Source organism: Wyeomyia smithii, chromosome 3 (genome assembly GCF_029784165.1).
Source record: "Wyeomyia smithii strain HCP4-BCI-WySm-NY-G18 chromosome 3, ASM2978416v1, whole genome shotgun sequence".
NCBI lineage: Eukaryota > Metazoa > Arthropoda > Insecta > Diptera > Culicidae > Wyeomyia > Wyeomyia smithii.
This window is the reverse complement of record NC_073696.1, coordinates 272,315,805-272,341,227: the sequence shown is the minus strand read 5'-3', so window position 1 is coordinate 272,341,227 and position 25,423 is coordinate 272,315,805. Positions and strand designations below refer to the sequence as shown.

The following is a 25,423-nucleotide window of genomic DNA, read 5'->3' as shown; positions in this document are numbered from 1 at the left end:
CCGAGCTCCCTCCAGGCCGAACAGACGCTCTAAGCTGGACCCCAGCAATAATAAAAATAACAGTAATAATCCGAAGACAGTCGCTCCCAAGCCTACGGACCAAAGTGATGAATTCAGGAAAGAACAAACCTGCTACATATCAGACAGCGAAGATAACATTCACTCGCAGACCTATGACACAAATCAGAAAGAACCGGAAATAAACATCTCTTCAGACGGGTCGATATAGCTCGGCCTGCAGGAGGATCTCCTGTAAACAATATTCATCGATAAGTCCTCTCTGTTTAAAACGACATAACGAAAATAAAATAATGTACCAATGCCTTCCACAACCAAAAATGTGGGCAGCTCCACGCGAATTAATAGAGAGGACGACAATCACACCAACTGTACCGACAGAGACAAAAATGAAAACAGACCAACGATACATGAAAAAATTGCCTCGGGTAGCCGGGGCACTGCCGGTGCGGAAGTCTCTGGAGGACCGGGACTGGCAGATCACCCCCGGTACCAGATGGCCAACAGCAAGACGGACAAGCGGGTCTTACCCCCGTATCCCTTGCAGGACAACGCGAGAGACAAGACTACGCCTAAACAAAGCGAGACGGACAAGCGGGCTCACACCTCGTATCCCTCGCAGGACAACGCGGGAATCGAAAACTCGGACACAGCCTCGGATAGTTGGCCCCCCCTGGTGCGGAAGTCAAAGGCCAACAGGAATCAGGGAATACCCCCCGGCGTCTGACGGCAATACCCAACAACGATAAACATGAAGCTGTTCCTCGACGATCCGCTAGGATAGCAGCGCAGAATGCCCTCCCCTCGCAAATGACACGGAACACCATACCACTGGAAGCCACAACCTGCGCGTTAAAGTACGATCTGTGGAGAGCGAGAATTTACAACTCTGAAATGCCGTCCCCGGGACCTTCTCGGGCTCCACTCTACTCTTCCAAGCCTATTTCATCTCTGCCAGTAGCGGGGTCTTCGCGGACTGCTGCTATTGGTGCAGCTCTATCAGGAAGCACCCACTGTCCCGAAAGAAAGGTTATGCGCGCTTACTGTACAACAAGCAACGATAGACCAACCCACCGACAGCATAACACCTGTAATCTAGCAACAACCAAAGCTGACTACCTAGCCATACAGTGGAACATGAATGGCTTTTGGGGGACGTAAACGGCCACCACCAAGACTGGGGAACACACCCGTCAAATCGACGAGGAATTGAGGTACGTGAAGCCGCTGAGAACTGCAATTTGTCACTCTTAAATGACGGCTCAACGACATTTACTCGAGGCCAACAGGAATCATCGATCGATGTTTCATTTGCTAGCACTAGTCTGGTTTCAAGACTTCTCTGGACCGCCGACAAAGATCCTCTAGGAAGCGATCACCACCCGATCGGAATCCAGATAGATGAAGCTCCCATCGAAATCACTCGCAGGCCAAGATGGCTATACAAAGACGCCGACTGGGCCGTCTACCAAACAGCAGTAACGAGACGATGCCATGAAAATCCCCCGACCAATATAGAACAAACGATAGAGCAAATCTTCTCTGCTGCCGCGGAGGCAATTCCAAGAACCAGTGCAAAACCAGGTAAAAAGGCACTACATTGGTGGACCTCTGAAACAGCAGCTGCGGTCAAAGCCCGACGCAAAGCACTTCGGGCCATGAAGCGCCTCTCAAACGACCATCCTGACAAAGAAAATGCCGTTAGGGTCTACCGGGCCCAAAGAAATTCCTGCCAAAAAACTATAAAAATAGCAAAACGAAAAAGCTGGGAAAACTTTATCGACGAGATCAACCCTGCCCAAAGCGCAAGCGATTTATGGTCCAAGGTCAATGCTATAAACGGGAAACGAAGAGCCAGAGGCATGGCAATACAGCATGAACAATCCGTAACAAGAGACCCGATAGCAGTAACCAATCTGCTAGGTAGGTATTTCGCAAACCTCAGCAGGGTGAAAGGCTACAGCCCGGATTTAATCCGTAAAAACTGCGTGACAACAGACTCTATCGCCAACGTCATCATACCTGCCGACAGGAATGCAATGGAGATAAATCAACCATTTCGAATAGACGAACTTCGTTTCGCCCTGTCTAAGGTGAAAGGAAAATCTGCTGGACCGGACGAAGTGGGTTATTCCCTGTTGAAAAAGTTACCACCGGAAACGTTATCCATTCTCCTAGAGAAAATTAACCAAGAATGGACTGGCGAGACCTTCCCTAAAACATGGAAGCACAGTTTGGTCGTCCCAATCCCAAAACCTGACACCCAAGGATGCGAAGTTTCACACTACCGACCAATATCCCTGACATGTTGCGCATCCAAAGTCATGGAGCGAATGGTCAACCGAAGACTGATGCAGTACTTAAACGAAGAAGAAAAATTGGACGACCGCCAATACGCCTTCCGACCTGGGCGAGGTACAAACACGTACTTTGGTGTAATGCGACAAGCGATGGAAGACGCAATCTCTAACGGGGAACACATCGAGTTCGCAGCACTCGATCTCTCGAAGGCATATAACCGAGCATGGACACCAGGTATACTACATCAGCTTACAGAATGGGGCCTCAGAGGACGAATCTTGAGCTTCATCCAAGGTTTTTTGCAAGATCGAACGTTCCAAGTTATTTTAGGGAACCACCGATCAGACACCTACCAGGAACAAACAGGAGTCCCACAGGGATCCGTCCTTGCCGTCACTCTTTTTCTAATTAGGATGAATGGGGTATTTCAGAAACTACCAGGCGGCATCCGGATATTCGTATATGCGGACGACATTGTCATCATGGTGGTTGGGGCAACGGTAAAGGCTCTACGGAGAAAGCTGATACAGGCTGCATCTTATGTGGTTAAATGGGCAACGGACGCCGGTTTTGAATTGTCCGTCCCAAAAAGCGGATATATACACATTTGCGACCAACTACACCACGTCAGCAATACACCGGTGATCATCAAGAGGGAACAAATTCGCAGGAAAAAAAAACCCTAAGGATATTAGGAGTAACCTTTGATCGCCAACTAAGCTTCAAGGCACAATTTGACAGCGTCAAGATGAACTGCAAAACGAGAGTTAACCTCCTAAAAGCCCTAGCGGGTAAACACGTGAACACTAATCGAACGACGAGATTGAAAATCAGCAGCGCCATCATCAACACCAGACTGACGTACGGCCTAGAGATCACAGGAATGAAAATAGATGCCCTCATTCAAAAGTTATCTCCAGTATACCAGAAAGCAATCCGGATCACATCCGGTTTACTTCCTTCAACCCCAGGATTAGCAGCATGTGCAGAAGCAGGTGTACTCCCCTTCGGGCATTTCCTAACAAGAGCCATTTGCCACCGAACCATCGCGTTCCTTGAAAAAACCGAACCGAATCGATCAAACGAGGAGTGCTGCCTCCTAACTGAGACCAACCGTCTCCTCATCGAAAACGCCGGCAAGGTACTCCCACCTGTGTAAGGAATCCACTGGTGTGGAGCCAGAGGCTGGAATGTACCAAAAATCAGAATAGATTTGACAATCAAAAACCGATTCAGGGCAGGTTCCAACCCGATAGCGGTACAAAAGGCAGTCACTGGGCTTCTCAGGACCAGCTACAAAAATAACATCATCCGATACTCGGACGGCTCATTAGCACAAGGAAGAGTTGGTATAGGAGTTTCAGGACCCGACATGGAAACCAGTCTTAGCCTCTCAAACCAATGTACAATATTTTCAGCTGAAGTAGCAGCAGCCTACATCGCAGCAGTCACCCTGGCTGAACGACCACTCGCCATACTCACTGACTCGGCCAGCGTTGTCACCGCGCTACAGTCCGACACGGTCTCACATCCATGGCTCCAACAACTACTGCTCGAAGTATCACCAGATACCACTTTCGTATGGATTCCAGGACATTGCAGAATCAGTGGCAATGAGAAGGCTGACCACTTCGCCAAATTGGGTCGCAATCAGGTACGTTTTACTAATTCAATTCCAGCCACAGACCTGAAGTCATGGGTAACAAAGGTAATAGAGAAAAAATGGACAGAAAACTGGCTGAACACCGGTAGGGAAGGAACTAGGAAATATTTTCTAAGAAGGATAAAGATGGATACAACCCGATGGAACGACCCCCCAATCCAGCAGGAACAACGAACATTTTCACGCCTGAGAACAGGGCACACTTCATTCGCATACAACATGAGTGGTGGAGAATTTAAGACGCAGTGCCCAACATGCAGAGTCCACAGTCGGTGGAACACGTTCTCTGCCACTGTCCACATTACCAAACTGCACGAAATAAATACGGAATCCCTGAGAGCATCGGGAACGCCCTAGGGAATCAACCGACAACAGCTGCAGCAGTGATACTGTATCTAAAAGATATTGGACTATACGAACAAACATTAAAAAAATGAATAAATACATCGAGATTGTCAACTTTTGCAAAAAGAGACGAACCAGTCGAAGACTGAAAGTCTCTATAATAAAGGAAAAATAAAAAAAGATTCTGAGATGAATCCCTTTTTTTTATTATATTTTTCAGAGCATTCCACTGAAGGTTTACTTTTACACTTTTTGAGTTTTTTGCATAAATTGATGCAGAACGCAATAATTTACTAGAATATCCAAGAGAAACCGAGATCTGATAACCTAAACCAAAATTATAGCCAACACAATTTTTGGTAAGGGACCATACTTAAATGACGTAGCATTTATGGGGGGAGGGGGGATATCATCATTTTGTGACAAGGGGGAGGGGGGGGGATTGTAGTAAAATTGACGTAGCATTTTTTTAAAGACTTTTTTTGCAGGAAAAATGTATACTAAAAATACACTAAAACATTGCACAAAGTATTGCAGCGAGATCTGCCGAAATTTTTTATCTGTGCCATACTGAAATCTTCTAAAAGCTCTGCTACATAAATAATGACTTGGATTTCCAAGCACACAATCTGTTTTGAATACAAAAATCGTTGCTTTTTTGTAGCTTTTAATAGCGAAAATTACAAGATACTCGTTTTATTTCCGGAATATTTTCTGTGTTTTCTGCAGACATGGATCATACTACACACTTTGATATTATCACCGAGTACGGTAAAATAAATTACCGAGTTTTCAACATCTGAGATTTCGGTAAAAATCTCGGTAATACATCAAAACACCGATTCTGTAAAAGCAAAAATCAAAAACCCGTCAAACTTAAACGAGATTCTCTGTAATGTTTCGCCGAGCTACTCTGGAATTCGAACTGTCAAATTATTACGAGAACTTCGGTAAAATTCACTGAGGTACGTATTTTGCGATTTTTTTAGATAACCCAGAATATGATTAAAACGATTAAATATACAAAGTAATTCATCACATACTAAGTCAACTAATTCAATTAAATACCCCCCCCTCCCTCTCCGTGGACAACTGCTCATATAAATTCTAAAAAAAATGTATGGACCGTGGACATTACCCAACCCCCCCCCCCCCCCCCCAAAGCTGTCCACGTGGTATGTGGATGGCCCCTTACTCCTTATACAAAAACACAAGCCCTTCGAAGCAGAAGATGCAGTCACGAGTCTATAAGTTGTAAATAAATTTAATTAGACAGTTTTTTTTCAAGTATTTTTTTGTATGTATGTTACTTGTAACCTCCAGTTAGGCTACCAAAACTTAATTAAGAAAATAAAGAGCCATATTCGTTTCCTAGTATTTCAATATAGACATTCAAATACCGTAGATTAAATTGGTACATCTTTTATTTATTATTAGAATAACTCTTGCTCATTTGAAGTAACTGTTATACTCTAAACAAATTACAATTTGAATTTCTCGTATAAAAATACCCAAACCCCCTTGGTACCTATTTGTCATTTTCCCATTCCTCGACCGTAAATATCGATCATCAGCAAGGGGGGCGCATTTCACGTACGAGTTGTCAAATCCGGCGAAGGCGTCAACTCTGCCCAACACAGACATCACGGTATATAATGCCTTGTACGGACTCTTTTACGATTTTGAAGTGACCCGAAAAACACTGCTCTGGATCGATTAGCCGTCGTCGTCGTTACCAGCGTCTGGTAACTGATAAAGTGAAGTGAATTAAATACAAACTGGAGCCATTCTGGTCAGTATCCTCGCCTGCGGACGCTACTCGGATCGGATCACCGGAACGTACGTCAGTCGCCTCGCCTGGAAGTGGAGATTTTCCGTCTGGACCGCTTCGGACAGATCGCCCGTCTGAACCTTGGCGAGATTATGCCAGTCGAGCTGCATTGCCAGGCGCCGTCAACCGGGAACGTCTAAAGGAAAACGGCAGCCCTCACGCTGAAACAACCGTGGACAACAACTCTACCAGTCTCAGGATGTCTGCAGCTATCCTCGTCCGACGGCCACTAGGGTGGTGCGCAGCGTCATCGGTGCAATAAAAGCGGTTCGTAAATCCATAACTATACTTTCCTAACAAATCTCCTCCAAGATTGTAATTTTAAATGAATAAATAGATTTGTGAATGCAATGAACATATTTTCAACGCTGATAATTTAACGAAAAAGCCACTTGGTGATAATCTTCCTCGTCTTGATTTGTTTCGCCCTGAGTGGTTCCAAGAGAAACAAAGAGAATACTTACATACTACAGTCAGGTTTTCATTACGCGGGGGATACGTACCTCGTAAAAAAAACCGCTTTAATTCGAAAATCTGCGTAAGAAAACGCGCTAATTCAAAAATCATCGTAAAAGAACGCGTTAATTCAAGAATCCGCGTAAAAAAATCACGTTAATTCGAAAGTTCGCGTAAAGTTAACCAGCAAAAAGGGCTTTGAAAAAACCCGAGACGCTCTAGAACCAGTTTTAAAAATTGCCCTCTTTGACGGTCATTACGGATCTTTCGGAGGGCGGTGTTTTTTCTTTTGGACTAAGTCTTCTACTAGATAAACACTTAAACGTTTCTGGTTCCAAACCCACGTTGTTTCGAAAGTTCGCGAACAAGTTTTTGAAATAGTGCGGTATCGCGTAAAAAAAACCGCGTTAATTCAAAAATCCGCGTAAAAAACACGTTAAAAAACCTGACTACTTGTATTTTTGTACATTTTTACAGAAGCGGAGAGGGGGGGGGGGTAATCGAATGCTACGTTTTTTCAGGGGAGGTTTAGTTTTTGTGACCAAATGCTACGAGGGGGGGGGGGCTTACAAATCAAGAAAAAAATGCTACGTCATTTAAGTATGTTCCCTAATAACCATAATCACCATTTCGTTGAGAGCAAAATTGGTTCATGTCCAGTCTGTGCATGTTAGATGAAAAGTTGGTCAAGTGATTGAGTACTTTCAGATGAAGATCTGTCTGCTTTAGAATTGTCTTACTACGTGGTGCTAGTGTACCCGTAACTATTTTGTAACAGGAAGCATTTTACCTATTTCAGTATCAACTCGTATGCTGTTACCAAATACATAAACACCAGCGCCACGAAGAGACAGAATTCCTCAACAAACAGATCATCATTCTATAGTACTCAATCACTTGGACAACTCTGCTTGAAACATGAATATTCTGTGTCCTAAGATTAGAGAGCCATAATACATCCTTCATGTTCACACTGGACATGTACCACTTTTGCTCTCAACGTTTTCTGGTTGTCATTATTTTTCCCATAGAACAAAAATGGTACATGTTTTTCCATTGAAGTTTGTGTAAGTTTCTCAACCAGAACTCGTTATGCTTTCATGTACCGTCTTTTGAAACCTTTTCAGCAACTAAATAGTGCAGTTGTGTTGAAAAAAATTGTTGGAAATAATTTACTATTTGTGTATTTTCGTTTACCGCGTCTCCTGAAAAATTTACCTAATGGCACATGTACCACTTTTGCTCTCAACGGCTCAAGTGTTGGCAGAGAAAAAGATAGTGAATCGATTTATATACTTTTCGAAGCTGTAGCTGTACCACAAGTTTCAACTAGGGTTTGCAATATTCCCGGAAATTGATTTCCCGGGAAACGGGAATAAAAAATCTCATTTCCCGGGAATTCCCGAGAACCGGGAATGGAGAAAATTTTTTAGCAAAAATGATATTTCAATAAAAGTTGAATTATAAAAAGTATTTGAAAATCGTTTACGATTTAGCATAATACAGCTGCACAACTTCGTAGATGGTGCCAGCAACAATACTCTGTTTACGAGAACAAATTACCCTCGTTTGTGAGCAGCAACATGAAATTTGGGATCTAATCAAATGTTGCTAAACAAAGGTCAGATGACTCCAGAGAATTGTTACCGCCCTGGCCACGTCCTTGCTACTGTTGGGGAACGGAAAAGGAATGTTAGTCCAACATTTACTTAAGAGAACCACAGAGAACTCTACGTGCTCTCATTAATGTTACATGAGATGGAAAATTTTAGTAGGAAAGGGAGACCCTGGGATACATCTGTTAGATGTTACGGGTCGATAATTGATTATATTATAGGTATGAATTTTGAGAGCTACGAAGAGCTGAAGCTATTGTGATTTATCGACTTTTTATTTTAATTTGTGTTTTATCAGTTAATTTCTAGAATTTATATAGTAATTTTACTGTTTTATATTTTATATTTTGTGGTTATGGGTGAAACTCGGACAAAGTTCAATGTTCTCCGAAACACAAAACCCGAAACTCTAAAAATATGTGCTATGTAACGCAATCGTTTACGATTTCATTATAAATTCGAATGAAAAACGAATTACAAAACAAAACTTATTCAAGTTTATATCAGAGCCTCTTCGCTAATTTTTATCAAATATTTCTGTTCCCGGGATCCGGGAATCCCGAGAAAAAGCAATTCCCGTGAAATCGTTCCCGGGATTGCAAACCCTAGTTTCAACCAATAGAGCAGAAGATAATTGAATACCAAAAACTCAAAAGACAGTTAAAACTGCTTCACAACACCACTGCTACGTGGCTCTGCAGCTGCTATACCAAGCAGCCTCTGAGTTGTTTTCGGACCGGCGATATGGACGACAAGCAGGTACCCAGTTGAGGAGGTTGTTTCAACCTCAAAAGAAGGGTATGCAGTTGTCAAGGTAAACGGAGTGTTCTGCTGCAGTTGTTATGCTCCGCCCGTTGGTCTATCCCAGATGGTCGACCTGTTATCCATGAAGCTAACGGGCCTAACGCCGTTGTTGATGGCGGGCGACTTCAAAGCTTGGGCTGTTGAGTGGAGAAGTCGTCCTACATACCAGAAGGGTAAAATCCTGTTGGAGGCTTTGGTAAAACTCAACCTAGATCTGGTCAACGTTGGGACCAAATGTACTTACATCAGATATGGTGTGGAGTCAATCGTCGACGTGACTATTGAGAATAGGTTTTGTTTCCATTTAATTCGACCACCAAACATCGGATACTCTCTTATACCGTCCTCAAATAGGTAGGTTTGCAAGATCGGCGCTAAAGAATGCGATTAAGGCGATTAAGGTCTGTTTCGATAGGCCATGCGCAAGTGACAATACGAATCCTTAGGGTGACGCCAAGAGGATCGTAATGGCCAAACCAAAGGCGTGCTGGCGTCTGGAGAGCGATCACGAACGATGCTGATCATGATCGGCCAACCTGCCGAACATCCAATCCGTGAGCGACGACAACCTTGTCGAGGGCGAGTGAAACACAGGAAAGAGTGACGAATGAGGAACTCATAATGATCACCAACTCCCTAAAGATGAGCAAGGCATCGGGACCGAATAGAATCCCAAACTGGCAATCAGGCTGGCGACTGCGGGCAAGTAGTTTAAGAGGATTGTTCTCGACAGACTGGTGAAGTATACGGTGGGTGTGAACGGAATGGCAAGTAACCAGCTCGATTTCCGGAAGGGTAGGTCAACGCTGGATGCAATCCTAAATTCCCTGAAGGAGTTGTCGATTGATCGAGGAGGTCGAGTTAACGGCCGCGCACTGTATACGCAATGTCAAAGACAGGATGCGCTCCAGGAAATTAGAGCTAGCGCATCATAAGACGGAGATTACGGTTGTGGCAACCGTAATCTCCGACTTATCATTCTCGGTGTTTCGATGGCAGCGGGGATGGTCAAATTTCCCGAAGGTTAGATGAACGCACCAACTTATGGTTGGACACAGTTCCTGTCAGGCCATGCTTGCTTCAGGCAATATCAGGATAGGTTTGGACATGCAGGGTCCAATGTGTGTCCTAAATGCGTGGATGTGGAAGAGACTGCTGGGCACGCCTTCTTCGCATGCCCACGTTTTGTACGTGCGATGACCAAATAGGTGTCTGGGGGAATGTGAATACCCCAGCATCACTCTCCTAGTTTTATCCCCACACCCTGAGTTCTTTTCTGGGAACATACTTAAATGACGTAGGATTTTTTTTCATGATTTTCAACCCCCCTCCCCCTCGTAGCATTTGGTCACAAAACTTCAACCCCCTCCTGAAAAAAACGTAGCACTCGATTACCCCCCCCCCTTCCGCCCGGTTCTAAGTAAAACGTACAAAAATACAAGTGGTAACTAAATACAAAAAAAAATTACTTGAAAAAAAACCTCCATGTCCAATTCAAGTTATTTATCGCTCATTCACTTGTGACAGCGTTTAATATGATGTTAACTTCGCTCTGGATTAATGTCTTCAGCTTCGAAGGGTTTGTGTTCTGGTACAAGAAGGAAAGATGTTTATACAACTTCGCGTGATCTATGTCTGACACTAACGCAGAAAATGTTCCGGAATTCGCAACAAAAACTAATCCCTGCACTTACCAGCATTGAACGAGTATCTTCAGGGTGGCCACCCAACCGGGAAAACCGGGAGAACCGGGAAAAAACCTGGAATTGTTTGGAACCGGGAAAACCGGGGAAAAACCGGGAATTTCACTGAATATTACAAGCCGGGGTGAGATTGTCAGCTATCTCATGGCGATCACTAAAATTTCTTGAATAAGTTTTCTCGAAAACTTGACCAAGAAAGACTGGTCTTCTGACCCGTTAGAGATGGCTGGCAGGTCACGGGCTGGATGGCATAATCTCACCCCGGCTGCCAGTATATTCAACTCATTTCTAACAGTGCTTATATAAGTTTTGTTTTTATTCATCTTTCTCTTGGAAGCTAACTTGACCACGGTAAGCTCCCCGGAAGTTGCTGTCAAACGGCTCGAATTTTGCCTAGAGCAAATGGTTCACAAAGATAATCTCGCGGGAACTGTAGTTGACAGATTTCGCCAAGAATACAACTGTTGAGTATGCATTCGACGAAGACATTGCTGACTTCCTACCGCCGTAGCGAGAAACGCCTTGATACTTTCTGTAGAGATCTGATAGGTGGTTTAGGCAAGAAACTTCCTAACTTGACCGTGTTTATTCAGGAGATTTTGATCCAGCAGTTGGTGTACGATGCAGTACAGGATGCCGGTGGTGAAGACGAAATTGATATCACCAAGTCGTTAATCCATTACGCTCGCATTTCACATAGCCTATATGTTGAATTGTTGAAGACAAAAAAGAAGGAGAATTCAGATCAAGATGAAGAAGCCAGAAAGAAGAATGCCACGGCCCGTGCTCTTGAAGCTAATGTGTTTAAGTGTAATGTGAAGTAATGTGTTTTATGTGTTGTGAGAATCTGATTGTTCTGATTAATATAAATTTTGTTTTGCAAGAAACTTGTAACATAATTCTTTTATATATTAAATCTTAGGTGGTTGAGGTAAAAACGGCTCCTGCAAACTTAATTTGGCCTAGGAGTCCCCGGTAATGAGTATTATATGCGTTGTTTATAAGCTTTAAAAATTCTACGCCCTTGCAAGCGGCCTTCCGCCAGTTAACCGGAACATTCGCCATGGCGGACGCCATGCGTGCAGGCATGTTTTCAAGCTTTTTCTGTGTTTTTTATTAATTCCTCCTCCGTTTTCGCGCAAAATTGTTGGAATAAATCTTGCGCTTCAAGTTTGCCCAGAAATTCTCGATGGGAGCTGGGGGACGTTGGACGGATTCGCCGACTTCGGTAACACATCGATATTTAGCCGCGCCATCTCCTCCAACGATCGCTTCGAGTAGTGAGCCGACGCCAAATCTGTCCAAAACAACGTGTCTTCGCCCTTATGGTATTTCTTGATGAACGACGCAACTTCTGGCAGCAACTTTGACATCCCTATCTCGCTGATTGTCAGCCACAGCCGCACCTTCTTGGGGAACTTAGTCTGTGAAATATACTTCACCTCTGTGCTCACTTTCTTCGTAGGGGAGGTAAAATACGAAGTGCTCTGCTAATCGTTGTCTTCTAGGGTGAGATAGGTCTCGTCGTCCATCACCACTGCCACATCGCGATTTGCCGGGGAAATCGACTTGACCATCTTATTCAACCGCTGTCGCTGCGTCATTGCCTGCAGCTCCGAGACTAGCACCAGTGGACGGGACTGCCGCTTCCTGACATGTATGTCCATGTTCTCCAGATACTTTTTCACTGTTTTACCGCATGCACCAACCTCCCGGCTAAGTGCACGCAGCGATTTAGCCACTTTTCCCTCGGTCTTCCTCTTCAACTTCCTTTGGAACTGGACATTCTTTCGATGCTTTGATCGGTGTCCAATTGTGTCAAGATATTGTAGATGCCGGAACGGGCATACCCTTCGTCTACAAAGTGCCGCACGATGTCCGTTTTTGACGTGGCGGGGTACCGTTCTTAAAATGCGCACACTTTTGAACGGAGTAGCTTCACTTTTTTCGCCATCACAGTTAGAGTTTGACTGATAGAGCTGTCAAATTTTTTTTGCTAACTCATGGGTTACTATGATTGATGTTCGTCAGTGCGATTAAAGGTAAACCCATGAAAAATTGGCAATTTTTGTCCATTTTTTTTTTCACGTCCATCACATTTTTCGAATTTCTGCAACAATATCTCTGGATTATGATAAGCCTGAACACGCTTAAGACGTGACTATATTAGAATGTAAATCGATAATGGGATGTAAATCGACAGTCACGTTTTTTTAATCCTTAACTGTATGAAAAAATGCAGAATTCTGAAGTACAAATAACCGGGAAAAATATTTGAACAAACCGGAAAAAACCGTGAATTTAATTTCAAGTTTTGAGTGGCCACCCTGTATCTTCTAATTTTCACTATTAAAAGCCACAAAGAAACAACGATTGTTGTTTTCAAAACAGATTGTGTGTTTGGAAATCCGACCGATTGTTTATGTAGCAGAGCTTTCAGAAAATTTCTGAATACCACAGATAAAAAGATTTCGACAGCTCTCGCTGCAAAACTTTGTGCAATGTTTTAGTGTATTTCTACATTATTTATTATGTATTATTTATACATTTTTCCTGTAAAAAATCGATCTTTTAAAATAAATGCTACGTTCATTTTAATCCAACCCCCCCTCCCCCTTGTCATAGCTTGTCACAAAACGATGATATCCCCCCTCCCCCCATGAATCCTACGTCATTTAAGTATGGTCCCTCTCAGGTTCTGTTCGCAGATTTCCCCGCCACCTTGAAAAACTGCTTTATACACTGCCTTCAGTAAAGCAAAGTAGAAGAGTTATTTCAGTTTACCACGGCTCCAAAGCAGGGGTTTCCAGACCTTTTGCTCGGCTCACTCGGAGCACTTGCATCTAGCCATCCAGGAAGTGCGGTCGCGGAACCGACTTTAAAAAACCACGCAGCAGTGATGAGAATGGCCTGAGGTTGGTGAATATCGCCTCAACCAAAGATCTGTAGCACATATTTTCAGTGGTGGGCACCATTCCGCTAATTCGCTAATTAGCGACGCTAAAATTCAGTTAGCGATTTCGCTAATTTTTGAGCTGGTTAGCGAAACTGTTAGCGTCGCTAGAATTTTATCCTTCGAAACGCTAATCGCTAATTCGCTAAATTTTGTGGAGAAGTGACAATAGAAATATTTAGAAAAACTTTGAATTGCTGATGGCGTACGTAAATTGCTTCGAAAGATGAACATACTTTACTGCGAAAGTTACTTTTGTCAGTTTTTTTATCCTAGAATGGAGTTCCAGTTATCGTACAAGCCACAGGTGCATTTTGAAGAACAAACACAAGGTCTAGATTGAATTTTTGGCACACCAAGAACTTTAGTAAATTGCAATGCGCTTGAAATTATGACAACTTTGGTTCTACTTTTTCGATTCAGATAATAATTTAATTTTCATGAAAACATTCCTAAGAGTATCTATTTTCAATGCAAGCTTAATAACTTTTGTTATTCTTGTTTTTACAAAATCAAATATGAATACCGTTTCGTGAACCTCTTACTGTAAATAGCTTTAAAAAGTAATTGTTTTCGTTTGTTTAACCAAAACAGATCAAAGTGGTCCAAATCTTACAAAACACGAGCGATAAATATAGCGATATGATTATTTACATATTAAAAAGTTAGCGATTAGAGAAAGTTCCGCTAATGTGGGTTTAGCGTTTAGCTATTATCGAGCTAAATTTTTCGGTTAGCGACTTAGCGATTAGCGTCGCTAAATTTTCGGTTAGCGGTGCCCACCACTGCATATTTTGCACTATGAGATATCCGGAAACACACATGGCAACACCCTAAGGCCAAGGCTTGCTCTTTAACCGATCTTATTCTGGTGAACGGACGGCATTTTTCATACGTCATCGATGAACTGTCCTTCCGAATCCCAAGCGTCGAAGGGAACTCAATAACCGATGAGACACTGGTGGCCATGCGTTAGAAACAACACTTCGAGGTTGAACTTTCAAGAAGAAAGAGTTATCGACCGAAACGGAGATATTGAAGAAGATGGACAAGTTGTGGATCCGTCAGGCTTGGATGAGATCAAGAAAGCTTGTAAAGAATTAAAATAAACACAAACCAGTCGAAAAGGACTGCATCCCTATTGAATTTTTCCAGGTCAGGATGAGCAGCTGTTGCGTTGCCGATAGAACATTTTACAGGTTCATCGATTTAAAAATGCAGGTGCTCCACCCAATATTTGGATTTACAAAAGTGTTCCGCCGAGTGAAAGATTTGAAAAACTGATAGAAAAAACTGCAACAATACAATATCGCACGCTAGACTGGGGGGGGGGGGGGGCAAATGCGGTCTTGATGCGGTTGAGAGAATTCGTTATCGCTATTTTTTCCGACACATTTTGCATGTTGTAGGATAATTACAACAATACACCGTGCCCCAGTGCTAATCAAGAAAATTTCCAGCTCGAAAAGATTCTCGACCTGATCAAGAATCGAACCCGATATCACCAACCGTGTCCTAGCCGACCGACACCGCTAACCACAGAACCACGGGGACCACTAAAAAAATGCAGTTGTTTTCTATTTTTATCAAAAACGCTGCGGAGTACTTTCAAATGCTACACAGAGCACATGCGGAATACAAACAAAAATTCGAAAATTACGGTAGAGAATCTAGTGATTCAAATATGTTTATAATTTCTATCCAAGAATTCAATGCAAAATCTAATCGACCACTTTCCTTCAACGAAGATCGAGGTAGATAGCAGAACTATCGTAGTGCACTGCTAGATGTTTTTAGCTATGGTGATCTGCAATTCAATCACTGGAAACAAATCGTCACACACCTGCTACAATTGCGCAATTGAATGATTTAGATTCTGTGAACCAGCGTGAGAGGAATAGCGAAATTTTTTTCCGTTTGGACTCCTAATTACTTGCTTGGATTTGGTGAGATCTGTTAGACCAGGTTTGTCCAATTTTTTTGACACGTGGGCCAAATTTCACAATCGACAACAGCTGTCGGGCCAAAATTTTGAAAACTTTCAAATTTCAGCTAATGTTCAGATTATGTACAAATATATATTAAAATATCATGCTGGTTAACTTTGATTTTGATTTAAAAGCAGTGCATTTTAGATTGAAAAGCCAACCAGTTGTATCACACCAGTTGAAGCTTACCATGATAAAAGCAAACTTACAAGCCACAGCCATAACAAATATGGATAACAAACAATTATTTTTTGAAATTTTCTCATGGTAAAACAGGATTTAAATTAATTGTTGTAAGATTTTAAAATCACATGAGCTTGGAGAATCAATGAGAAACTTGAAACTATTGGCTTTTTCTCCAGAACACGTGCCATATTGATATCAAAATCTGATACCGAAATTCTCGTCTGATGAAGATGAACGGCAACTATTTTATTACTGCCTCCGTTCTTTTGAAGTCGTTCTTCATTTTTGATATGTCGATACGGATTGAAAGTTTCAACACACTAAAAACAGGATGTCGTTTAATAAGTTTAAATTATACAAAGATGTTTTCTATCATAATATATTCCAATCCGAATACATCAACACGTGGGCCAAATGTGAAACGTGTTTCAAAACTTAACGCGGGCCGCGAGAAAAGAAGCCGAGGGCCGGATGTGGTTGGACAGCCCTGTGTTAGACTTTAGTGCAGCCTGGTTTGATACATCTAAAAAACCGCGAAGTTGTTTGTTTCGCCGCAGACAGACGTCAACACTGAGTTCCAAATCTAAGAATACTAGCAATATGTAACTAGAGATAGCATTATATAATGTGGATAAAGTATTTAACAGTTCAAAAAACTAATTTAAGGTACTACTTCCAAAAACCAATTCATATCTCAATAAACAGAAGTCAGGTCTTCGAGGTCTTGAGCAAACTTCATTTAAATTGCAAGTGGTACTACAACATTTTTTTTGTTTACACAAAAGTACTACAACATTGTAAAATGCATTCATTCTACTTCGTTTAGAACAATAAATTCAGATTTTTTTGAATACTTTCTTATCTTAACAAGATGGTGAATATTTCAGGAGATACGAAATCAAAAATGACACCAGTCATACTCTAAAATGTACACAAAACGTCAGAAAATAATTACATAAATCACGAATTTTCGCTGTAGGCTGGTCGCCAGCTATTACATACATCAAACAATTCAGCGGTTTTAGTTCGTAATAGATTGCTTTATAGTTATTCGAAAATATTGTTGAAATTTTCAGATTTCTTTGAGACGATACAGTTTGATCAATTTGAAAAATAGAAAAAAAATGTTTGAAGTACCCACATTTTGTTATCAAACATTTCATTTAGGTGTCCGAATTAAACCGAAATGTACGAATCATCATCATGCTAGCCATTGACGCTCCGACAAGGTGTCACCTAATGACAAATGAATTGGCATTTAATTGATAAGTTCCTAGTATCCAACTATACTTACCTGGTTATATTACAACAATAGCCATTGTTAATTAAAACCACACGATACCTGGGTTGCGTTCTGCAGTTTTACACAGAGCTTTATCACACTGCTATCGTACCTGTAAACGATTCCGGTTTCCTACAAAAGCGACCGCACGCGAATAAACCAATCAACTGTTTTTTTCCGGATTCAGTGCGTAATTCGACGCGATTGTGTAAAGCGATGGTTTTTCTTGTGACACTTTCTATGCTAGCAATATTTTCGACCGTTTGCCACTGTTCGGATGCAGATTTCTACGAAACCTTTTTCGATGAACCGTCTGATACGGGTAGCCGTAACGCTCTACGACTAGCCGCTTACAAGTGGCCAAACGGTATTGTGCCATATCTCTTCGATGACAGCAGTTGCGATCAAAAATATCAGGCTACTGTTTTGGATGCGATGAGCGTACTCGAGCAGGCCAGTTGCGTACTGTTTATACCCAAAACTGATGAACAGGTGGAACACATACGATTCACCAAGTCCAAATTGGGCTGTGGTTCTTCGATTGGATACCGGCCGGACCAGCGTGAGCCACTCGATGTCGTGTTGGATGATTTTTGTCTCAGTCTACCAGGAGCGGTGCAACATGAGCTGCTACATGTACTCGGACTGTTCCACGAACACACGCGACCGGACCGAGATGAGTACGTAGAGGTTCTGTGGGACAACATCATGCCAGGTAACAGGATGCTGCCTGTCATCTGATCTGATAATTAATTTAAATTTGTACTTAGAATTTCGACAAAATTACCACAAAGGATCGTACGATTACATGGAGACGTTCGGACTACCATACGACTACCGAAGCGTAATGCACTATCCGACGTATGCTTTCGCACGACCAGGTACAACCGAAACAATGGTTTCCCGCCAGAATCGCAGCGCCGAACTGGGCCAAACGGATGCCGCCAGTCCACTGGATTTGGAGAAGATACGACGGATGTATGAGTGCTGAAATTTCGTTTTAGCTGTACTTTATTGCTAGAAAAAAAAGGGCACATTGCTTCAATTTGATTTGATCATATTCGATAAAATATATTCAGTGAATAGATGAAGCCGCTAGGGGGTAGTACGTAATTGTTTGGATGTTCCGACAGACTTTACATGCGGGATTTCATCTTTTCTAGTAGTAGCTGCAAGCACCGCTTCTGTGATTCGAGTTGAGTTACTTCTGCGAGATGTTCGGTGTACGAAAAGATTTGTTGCTGGAAGATAAATTTATACATGGATAAAAAAGTAAGGAAACTGTAAGTTCAATAAATTTTATTGTCTATAGTAAGTTTACTTACCAACTGCTTCGCATCCAATGTGTTTCGATGCTTGGCCGCCAGGTTCCACAGGTTGTAGGTGAGTGTAAACATACGATCGACGGTTAAATCGGCTCCTGTTATTATCTTAAGAAACAACTCCAGTGCTAGTTGCGATTGCTGCCGCAAGTTGCCCGTCTCGAGAAGCTGCTTCAAAATCTGCAGCAGTTGATCGCACACCTCGCAACCCAAGCTGTGCACCTCCGCAAGAAATTTCGGATCGGATCCGTACAGTTCGTCGTTGGAAATTACGTTAACGATATGATACGGATAGACTTCCTGTGCCGCTACTGAGAGAAAATCCAATACGTGGAGATACACCGAGGCAAGGGTGTTGGAATTCGAGTCGAATGGGTACTTTTTGATGACTTCCACTAGTAGCCGCAGCAGATATAGAACCCCTTGAGTAGGATTATCTGGCACGATGACAAGTGTTGAAAGAAAATTGACGAGGAATGACTTGAGGAATGGTTCAGTGGATTGAGCTTTTCCGTCCTGCTCGTAGGTTCGCGGTATCTCAGGGATGAGATTCAGCGCTGCTTCGAAGCAAGAATCTGCCTGTTGTAAGCACACATTCAAAAGTGCAACCTGGCCCGATTGCAAATACAACTCCATTCTGGTAGTAACGTCAATGATGGATGGTATTGTAATAAAACAATACGCGGCGCATGCCTTTACAAAGGCAGCCGTTTTTCCTGTATGTTGTCCTTTTACGATGCGTCTGGTACTGGTAGCCAACCGATTGACACAATGGATGAGTGTTGAATAAACCGGGTCTAGATTAGAAAATGCAGCGCGTGCTTCAACATAGAACGAAAGTTGCTGCTCAAAATCTCGTCCAAAATCGACCTTCCGAATGAAATGACTGATCAGATTGCTGATTTGACGACGTTCGTCTTCACTGGTGAGGGCACTGAAATCACAGGAAAAATTGTATTTAATGCTTATTTCGGAGAATTATTAGGACTTACTTCACGGAATCATTCAACACTTTGCTAATGTACATTAGGGCGTTAGTAACAACCGGATCACTAATGCTCAGATCACCCGAAATCGACCGGTAGCTGGTGAGAATACTCTTCCCAACGTCCAGTTTGATAGATTCCTTTTGAAAAAGATCTAACATCGGAAGAAAGTTTTCCTGTAACCGAAAATTGGATATATGTATGGTATACATCAACAATTTTTGTTGAACAGATTTTACTAATGCCAGCACGCCATGGATATCCTGGGAATTCGAAACAATCTTCTCAACGATAACCTGCAACTCGTGATAATGACGCTCATAGGAACGATTGGGCGTCATGTGGTACAAAATGTCCCCCATCAATGCGTTTATCTCTCGAAGCTGTAATGAAATAATTTATATTTTACTTACCTAATTGTTATTGTATACAATGTTAACTCTTACTCCGAAGTGTTGACTGGTAAATTGGGACCACATTTCCGCACATTGAATGTACTCTTCGGCATTGACCATAGAGCTTACGGTTCGCCAGGCAGAATTCAAAGCCAGCGCCCGTTGCTCGGCAGGAGGTGCCGTGTTGCTTAGTGTATAGCCCAACATTCGCAGCAGCTGACCCCGTGATAGACCCTCGATCGTTATGGACGACAGAATCTCCACAAATTGCACGGCACGCAGTGCTATATAGTCCGGCCTAAAGGATTGCAATATAGACTGCATCAGGAGAGCCGAATTCTTCCTGTCATAACACTTGCGCAGAATATCGTCCAGTTCGGAGTCTGTACTCAAGATGGTTGCACCCTGTATTATCCAATCCAGCGCCGGCAGAAACAGTGAAATATAGCCATTGAGTGTGATTCTGTGTTTCGCTATGTCCGCCCGTATGCCTCCGTTGAAAATGGTATGATAAATCAGCAGAATATCATTTAAGTTTTCCTTAATATACTCTCTGTCAGTTGTAACAGCCATTCCAACCCGACAAAGGTAACATCGAGCGTAAATAGCTACTAGCGGATCGCCAACACCACGTATCATGTGTGTTAATCGCAAAAGTGTTGAGTTGAACTCTTTCGCTGTGATAAAACGATAACTTTTAAGTATAGCCATTTCGACATACAATCTATAATATAAGACCTCTAGTAATTCCACTGTTATTTTTAAACAAATAATATTAATACCTAGGAAGCAGCTCTCGAATGGAGGCAATTTTGTAGAACCAATTCTGGCACGTCTCTTTGGCTGATTCTGGCACCATATCGGGCGTAAAATCATCCGGTAGAGTCGATGTCTTCTTGCTCCCATCAGCCGACGATTCTCCTTTGACCAACAGCCTATCATAAACCAATTTACCAAAAATGTCCAAGATATCCGTAATGAGCACAAATTTGGAAGGATAAAACTGTATCACGGAGGTATCCGCCAGCAGCTTCGAGCACTGGATTGCAATCTTGAGAGCCTTCACCCGTTGATCGGTGTTCCAAGCTTGGACCAACTCGTGATTCAATTGCTCGATCTTTAGCACGTACTCCTGCTGGGACAGATCCAACATCTGCCGGACGGTACCGTCCTCGAATTCATCAAGCTGTTCCAATCGGTGCTTTACCTTCTCGGACATTGTTGTTTGGGATTTGATAGTTTCGCCGCCGTTCAAGAAACTGGTGACAATCGAGAGCTTCTCGTTGGTTGTATACTTGTTGAGTATGCCAACGCGTCGGCTTGCCCAGGGTTCAATCAGATCCATATCGAGAAGGTTATTCACCTCCCTTACTTTCTTGTGGGGTAATCTACTAGAAGTAACATTCAAAACTCCCTCGAATTCAGCAGCCATCTGCGAAAGCGGATCCTGTGCTGAGTCCTGGCGGGCGAATTGACTGAGAGGATCTTCGCCATCTAGCGCCAAGCTTAGCGGATCCAATGATAGCGTTGAAGAAGTGCCGCTATTGCTTTCACTTATATTATTGATGGTCTTAATTCGTGTCCCTTTACTTTCCAAAACCTAGAATGATTCTGTACAGTGGTGATGGTAATTAGGTTGATTAAAAAAACCTACGGTTATTGTAGACTGTTTCAACGGATGATCAAATACTTTGAACTGATCCAGATAACGTCTGCACTCATCCTGATTGCGGCGGACGCATCTCCTGAATTGGATATACGAAAACACAAACTGAGTATTACAAAAACAAAACCTTGCTCACAATGCGAAAAATACCAACCATTCCGCCGACATTATTGGACTGGTAAAATCACGCTACTACCATTCAAAAGAAAGGTAAATATCGCCCGAAGTCAAAAGCTTTTAATTTAAAACCATAGAATTAGAATCTCGCACCAATCGGTATCAGTAATTGAAATCATCAAAACGTCAATTTGCCGACTGTGAGAAGTACTAGCTTACCGTACTCATAGGGGTCCGTATGCAACAGACGATGTTGGGATATTGAATCCAGAAAACACAGAGATATTTTCTCGTCGCTAGCGTTATCCTTATTTAGGTGTCGCGAATTCCTTTGGAACAAATGTTGAGCTGGACTATCAAAGATTAAAAAAAAAATCCTGTTCTTCAAACAATACAAATGCTTCTTACAAAATTCAAATGAAGTAATATTGTTATTGCGCCGTTACCAAACCTGACTACCGATTTATAAAGGCTAGTACCTCTCTCTGAGGAAAGGAATTCCGTGGCAGACTGCTATAATTTCATTTTGACAGCTCCTCTCTTTAAACTGCTGACGGTCAAAAAAAGTTTTCGCTGTGTGTGGATCGGTGATAAAAACACAGCGCTGTACAGGCATAATTAGCAGGAATTTTCCGTCCTGCTTGCCTGCTTTTCGGAACAGAACTTGTACGTGACGCTTCACGGAGGTGACCACGATGGGATTCTTCGTGACGCAGCAAGTGATTCGGTACGCCCGTCCTATTTGCTTCCAGCTTTCGGTGCGCTATTTTTCGGTATCTGACCAGCAGCATACTCGGTAAGTTATGCTGTTTATGCTCTACGCAATGTTGTGCCAAGCTTTGATGTAATCATATTTGAGCACAAAAAAGTGTTCGAGTTAGACAAATAAACTATAGCAAGGATTCGTTACGAAATTCAACTTCCGCGCAGTAGATTATATAATTGTGTTTTGTTGTCTCTTTTAGCCTGGCAGAGGTGGGTAAACTTGAGCTTCCCAAAGCACAGGGAAAATACGAAACCGGACAGCTTTTTCTCCATCGTGTGTTTGGTTATCGCGGGGTAATACTTTTCCCCTGGCTAGCTCGGGTGTATGACCGTGATTTACCGGCTCAAAATAAAGTAGCAGGGCAAAATGATACCTCAACGGCAGCAGCAGCTGCTGCAGTGTCATCCGGAGCAGATACAGCGACCCCACCCAATACAAGCAAGGAGGTACAGAAGAAGACCCACACTTTCTACCAGGTGCTTATTGATCAGCGCGATTGTCCGTACATTCGAGCTCAAACAGAGGCGGTTACCTTCCTAGGTAATCAAGAGTCGAGTCGAAGCTTGTACGCAATTCCAGGATTGGACTATGTGGCTCACGAGGATATTCTACCGTACAGCTCGGGTGACCAACATCCGCTGCAGCACGAACTGTTTGACAAATTTTTGGCGCATCAACCGGACAAGGAACCACCCTTCAGTGCGCAAGATACTTTGCGTGCATGGCAGAGAAAAAATCATCCCTGGCTGGAACTATCCGATGTGCACAAAGAAACCACCGAAGGTATTCGCGTTACCGTGATTCCTTTCTATATGGGTTGCCGTGAAACACCAGCCGCCTCTGTCTATTGGGTTAGTATCATGTTATCCATTTATTATGTGTAAAATGACTAAATTTTCAATGATTTTGAACGGATTCAACAGTGGCGTTACAGTATCCGTTTGGAAAATCTGGGCGAATTAAGCGTGCAACTGCGTGAACGACATTGGAGGATTTTCTCGCTATCCGGTACCTTGGAAACCGTTCGTGGCCGCGGTGTGGTTGGACAGGAACCTGTGCTAAGTCCGCGACTACCGGCGTTCCAGTATAGCTCACATGTGAGCCTGCAGGCACCGAGTGGGCACATGTGGGGTACGTTCCGAATGGAGCGCGAAGATGGTCACATGTTTGACTGTCGTATACCGCCCTTTTCCCTTGAGAGTAAACCCGACGATAGCGGTAATACTTCAGATGACTCCACCACAAATCTAGGTGGTTCCAGCCCGTCAAGCCCGACCACGCCAGGAGGCGGTACTGGCGCTGGCAACGGAGGAAGTACTTCTGGATCTAGGGGTCCGGGATCAAACTGATAAAAAAGCAACAGTCGCTGTCATGTGAAAGGTAAGCAACAACATATTTAAACAATATTTATTCAATATCTTGTGGGATCATCGAACCCTTTTAAACGATTTTAAACAAGAATCTAAAAATTGTGTCAAAACAAACATGATGTAAATATGAAATTGTTCCGAAACATGAAACATGAAGAATGATGAGAAAATAAAGCAACCATCACGGTCAATTAACAGCCCATGGCATAATTTTTTTCCCTAATCGTGGTAGTATCTACTGTCATCGTCACCACAATCATCCGGCTCGGGTGGATCAAAGTCGTCTCTCGTTTTAACATCCGCATCTTCCCCATACTGGATAACGTTGTCAATCATCAGCAACAAATCGGCAATATTTTCTTCGTCATTAATGTTCATCGGGGTAAAACGAACCAAACTGAAGTCTTCGATAAGCAGCCCGATGGTTTCTGACAGCTTCCGGTACTTCCTGCCCCACGAAGATTCGTTCGTAACTTCACCCAGCAAAGCCTGAGGATCCGGTTCTAGGTACTTATCCAATTGACCTTTGCTCGTTTTGCTTAGCAAATCCATTTTGCTGAGAATATTCACATGAGGTAACTCCATGTTAACCATAACACTTAACGCTGCCATCGTTCCGGATAAAAACTTCGATCCATCAATCATAAACTGAGAATCTATTAGAAAAATTGAACAGAGCCGAAAATTCCAGGATTCCAACAGTTTGGCCAATTGTTTTCCTGCTTGTAAATGTGTGTACAGTTCGATCTGACCAGGCATATCGAACAGTACGTAATCATCATCTGGTTCTTCAACACCCGCTCCATCTTCTTCGTCATCCGATCCTACGCCGCACAGCTGATTTCTCAGCCAGTCAGAATTCTCCAGTAAATATTCAATGCAAAACACCAGCCCGCCATTTGGTCCATAACTCAGTTCCTCGTCTTCCATAGCATCGTCCAGCTGAATCAAATCACGTATGTCAATAAACGGTTGGTACTCGAAGGATTCTGCCGCCGGGTCCAGGTTGACAACTTTGATCAACCGTTTGTCGTCGTAGCCATGCCGCTGCATTGTGGCGCAATAAGTGGACTATATTGAAATGGGACCACCGTTAACGACGTTGCTTTACAATGCAAACAGTAATATACAAACCTTACCGCTTCCGGCGGGTCCCATCACCAACTGACCGTAACGCATTGCACTGCAGCGATTTGCTATTGTCTGTTTTAAACCAACGAACCGAATAATTCCTCCAGAATCCCGGGGAGCAAACAATTTATAGAGTAATATTGAAGTTAAGATTGAGAACCGTGCGTGATTATGAACCTATAAACAACGTGTGACAAAACGACCAAACAAACAATCGCTTTCTGCCGAACCTCTCATACTTTCATGTTGGTCAGCGTGCATCAAAGCACATAGAATTTAGGTAACGTATTTAAAGCTAAAAAATGAGTCAGCAACTGGCACAGCGAAACAATCACCAAATTTGATATGTATTTCTAAATATTTTTTACTATATTACTCAATCCGCGAAATTTGTCCTATACATTTTTGGGTGAGCTTGAAAGCTGGATTTTTGCTACGCGAATCACATAATTGTTTCACGGATCGCGTCTTTCATTTTGAATATTTGTAGAGCAACATGTCAAAAGGATCAATCTGCTTTGATC

General features: G+C 42.7%; 4 protein-coding genes across 5 annotated transcripts; 2 read left to right on the top strand and 2 right to left on the bottom strand.

Moving 5' to 3' along the window:
* Positions 1-17,221: 17,221 nt before the first annotated feature.
* LOC129732375 (low choriolytic enzyme-like) lies at positions 17,222-18,540 on the top strand. Its single transcript, XM_055693216.1, has 2 exons — positions 17,222-17,861; positions 17,917-18,540. Exons 1-2 carry the CDS (start codon positions 17,363-17,365, stop codon positions 18,135-18,137), a joined length of 720 nt encoding a protein of 239 aa, XP_055549191.1. The 5' UTR covers positions 17,222-17,362; the 3' UTR covers positions 18,138-18,540.
* Positions 17,679-21,830, bottom strand: LOC129732372 (VPS35 endosomal protein sorting factor-like). Of its 2 annotated transcripts, XR_008729247.1 has the most exons (9): positions 21,670-21,830; positions 21,504-21,594; positions 20,632-21,449; positions 19,901-20,573; positions 19,694-19,837; positions 19,461-19,630; positions 18,472-19,402; positions 17,949-18,387; positions 17,679-17,888 (listed from the first exon to the last, which is right to left on the bottom strand). XR_008729247.1 is itself a non-coding variant. In XM_055693213.1 (8 exons), the coding sequence occupies exons 1-8, from the start codon at positions 21,681-21,683 to the stop codon at positions 18,283-18,285; spliced, it is 2,946 nt and encodes a 981-aa protein (XP_055549188.1). In that variant the 5' UTR covers positions 21,684-21,830; the 3' UTR covers positions 17,679-18,282. The 2 variants fall into 2 exon arrangements, 1 of the variants encoding a protein (XP_055549188.1); XM_055693213.1 differs by having other exon boundaries at positions 17,679-18,387.
* A 333-nt stretch (positions 21,831-22,163) lies between these two features.
* On the top strand, positions 22,164-23,965 carry LOC129732373 (polymerase delta-interacting protein 2). Its single transcript, XM_055693214.1, has 3 exons — positions 22,164-22,428; positions 22,598-23,249; positions 23,322-23,965. The coding sequence occupies exons 1-3, from the start codon at positions 22,328-22,330 to the stop codon at positions 23,745-23,747; spliced, it is 1,179 nt and encodes a 392-aa protein (XP_055549189.1). The 5' UTR covers positions 22,164-22,327; the 3' UTR covers positions 23,748-23,965.
* Positions 23,768-25,093, bottom strand: LOC129732374 (GPN-loop GTPase 3). The gene is made up of 2 exons (XM_055693215.1): positions 24,903-25,093; positions 23,768-24,839 (listed from the first exon to the last, which is right to left on the bottom strand). The coding sequence occupies exons 1-2, from the start codon at positions 24,945-24,947 to the stop codon at positions 23,988-23,990; spliced, it is 897 nt and encodes a 298-aa protein (XP_055549190.1). The 5' UTR covers positions 24,948-25,093; the 3' UTR covers positions 23,768-23,987.
* Between the last annotated feature and the right edge of the window lie 330 nt (positions 25,094-25,423).